The sequence below is a fragment of the Amphiprion ocellaris genome, chromosome 3 (assembly GCF_022539595.1).
Source record: "Amphiprion ocellaris isolate individual 3 ecotype Okinawa chromosome 3, ASM2253959v1, whole genome shotgun sequence".
Taxonomy (NCBI): domain Eukaryota; kingdom Metazoa; phylum Chordata; class Actinopteri; family Pomacentridae; genus Amphiprion; species Amphiprion ocellaris.
The window spans coordinates 21,524,148-21,526,606 of NC_072768.1; the positions used below are offsets into that span (position 1 = coordinate 21,524,148).

General features: G+C 40.0%; 1 protein-coding gene across 1 annotated transcript in view; it reads left to right on the top strand.

The window, feature by feature from the left end:
• The window catches only part of LOC129348578 (hemicentin-1-like), a 2,426-nt gene extending 882 nt beyond the window's left edge, over nucleotides 1-1,544 (top strand). Inside the window, exons 4-6 of the mRNA XM_055009192.1 lie at nucleotides 1-50; nucleotides 668-905; nucleotides 1,537-1,544. The exon at nucleotides 1-50 is cut by the window's left edge and continues 72 nt beyond it. Coding sequence (XP_054865167.1) covers nucleotides 1-50; nucleotides 668-905; nucleotides 1,537-1,544 — 296 coding nt within the window. The remainder of the gene's footprint in view (nucleotides 51-667; nucleotides 906-1,536) is intronic.
• The last annotated feature ends 915 nt before the right edge of the window (nucleotides 1,545-2,459 follow it).

The window sequence follows — 2,459 nt, forward strand, 5'->3', positions numbered from 1 at the left end:
TCAACGGACACATCTTACAGCTGCCTTCACAAGCTGACATCAGCATCAAGGTACATGGATAAAAGACTGTAAATCATTTATCACTGTTTAATGTTTTTGATTTACTAAAACTGCACTGGCTTTTTCAGTTGTGATTCCACATACTGTTGCTGCCAGCATCACTATGACCACAACTAAAAACAGCAAATTTCAAGAAAATTCTTTGTTTAAATATCAGTGTTTAGACACAGTTACTACAACAACATAAATCTTAAAGAAATCATTTCTCTTTTCTTGTAATCTAAGTAATATTTACTTGCCTGTTTACTGTTCTGCTTGCCATGATTTTTCATTTTCATGCCCTGCAGTGTGTTTTTCCTACAATGCAGACGGTTTGGGGTTTTTTAGTACAGTATGGAAATCCTTTCACAGACGTTTTAACTATGCAACAGATTAGTAATCAATGACAGTGAACATTTTTACATGCAAAAAAAATGCAATCTTCTGTGCCCATGTAAGGTTTTTCAGCCAAATCTTTCATATCTGAACTTTCCAGTTGGCTGTCTGACAGATAGTGACACATTCTAAATTTTGAACTGTGTTTTGGAAAATGTCAGCAACAAAGGTAAGGATAATTACTGTAATTAGCCACAATGTAATGTTTATCTCCGTCACTGGGCTCTCTCAGGACTACACAAAGGATCACATCCAGACAGGCCCCGGGCAGCTGTACGCTCTATCCACCCGAATGTTCAGCATCGACAAGGAAAGTGTGCCCTACTCCTGGAACCACACAATCTCCTATGACCTGTCCAAAGGGAAGATGCTGTATCTGGTTGAAATGCTGCAGGCCACAGCCATCAGTGCTCATTATCACCCACTGGAGGAGGTGTTGGAGTACAGCATCCAAGCTAGTATCACTAAAGGTGAGTAGAAATACTGTATATTAAGAGACTTCAAATTGTTTTTTGTTTTCAACCATTTTAAATTTCCTTTGCACAAACATACATTGCAATTCTTAAAGGTTTGATAAAATCATTTTTGCATCAAAAACAAAACCTTTCACAACAAGACAACACCTAACTTTGATATTCCTTCATCTGCTGGCTATCAGTGATAGAGCATCCACTCAGAGAGAGGTAGTGTTTGGCGTTTACTGAAGCAGCAACAGGACCATTAATGTCAGAAACTTTCAAAAATCCTTATAATAGTGGTGACACTATTCATTTGAGTAACAGTTATTTAAATGGTCCCTGCAGGAGAGCCAGTTGTTCATTTAAAAATGTGAAATGGTGTCAGAAAGTTCACGAGTCACTGTCTGTCTGATGTGGCAGGGGGTATCAAGCTGTGGTGGACATTCAGCTCACATATGTAGGGTGGCAACAGTCAGCCATTCCAGCTCTCTCTTCTCTGGCTTCCACCTTGTTTGCTTTTACTTTGGGTACTTTCCCATATAGTTCTGTAAAATAAACTTATTTTTAGTTACAACTCGCCTCCAATGTCTAGCCTTGAGCCGGGTTGTGACACTGTTTATCTATTACCTGTCTATTGCTTCAGGTATATGAGACAGATCTAGTCACTGGTCTCTTCTTAGCCGGCTGTTTTGGCACCACTGTTTGCAGCAACCTCCTCACTAGGTCCAGGCGTCCTGTCCTGATCAGAGCCCTGGATAACTCCGTGACATCCGCCATGTGTGGCCTGTAAAGGTACTTCAGCTCGGCCTTCACTACGTCCTGAGGATACCTCTCCTCTACCTTGTCTAACCACAGCTTCAGCTGGACAGTCAAGAAGATGGACAACAACAATGCTAGACACGCCACATAGCTTATCGTCAAAGTAACACGCGGTATTGTTGTTTGACAGGTTAGCAACCCAATAAGCACGAAAGGATATATTAAGCAAAAAACATAAATAGGTCTTCTAATTTTCACTGGTCTCGGATCCAAACAACTTGGTTTGATCTGTAAGCAGGTGGGCATGTGTAAATCCTGCTCACAGAACTGTATGTGACAATAAAATTAGATTCAATCAAACTTCTGGTGTAGGTTTAAGGTTTCAGGGCCATCTGGTCTGTGGCTTGCTGACTATTTAGCAGAAAACTCTCAAATCTTCTATGACACTCTGGAAGGCCTGAAGAAAACTCCTGTGTATCTCTTTATATCTCTGCTCTACTGTATTCCAAGTCAAAAAGGCTCCAACTCAAAAACCTGATCCGAGGGTCTCATTTAAATTAGATTTATGCTTTAAGTGAACCTATGAACATTACTGACCACAGAGTAAAGCTGTCATGAAATTAGCTTACTGTTCCATTGTAATACAGCTGTCCAACTACTTCAATAAAATTTCACTAAAAGCTGTCTCATCTATGACAAATGAACATCAAATCCATCAGTTTCATGGAGCTAATACATAAGGCAGCAGCTTATTTAAGGCACTGATATTAGCTCGTGGGCAATTTTTACCAACATAACTAGCAGGTT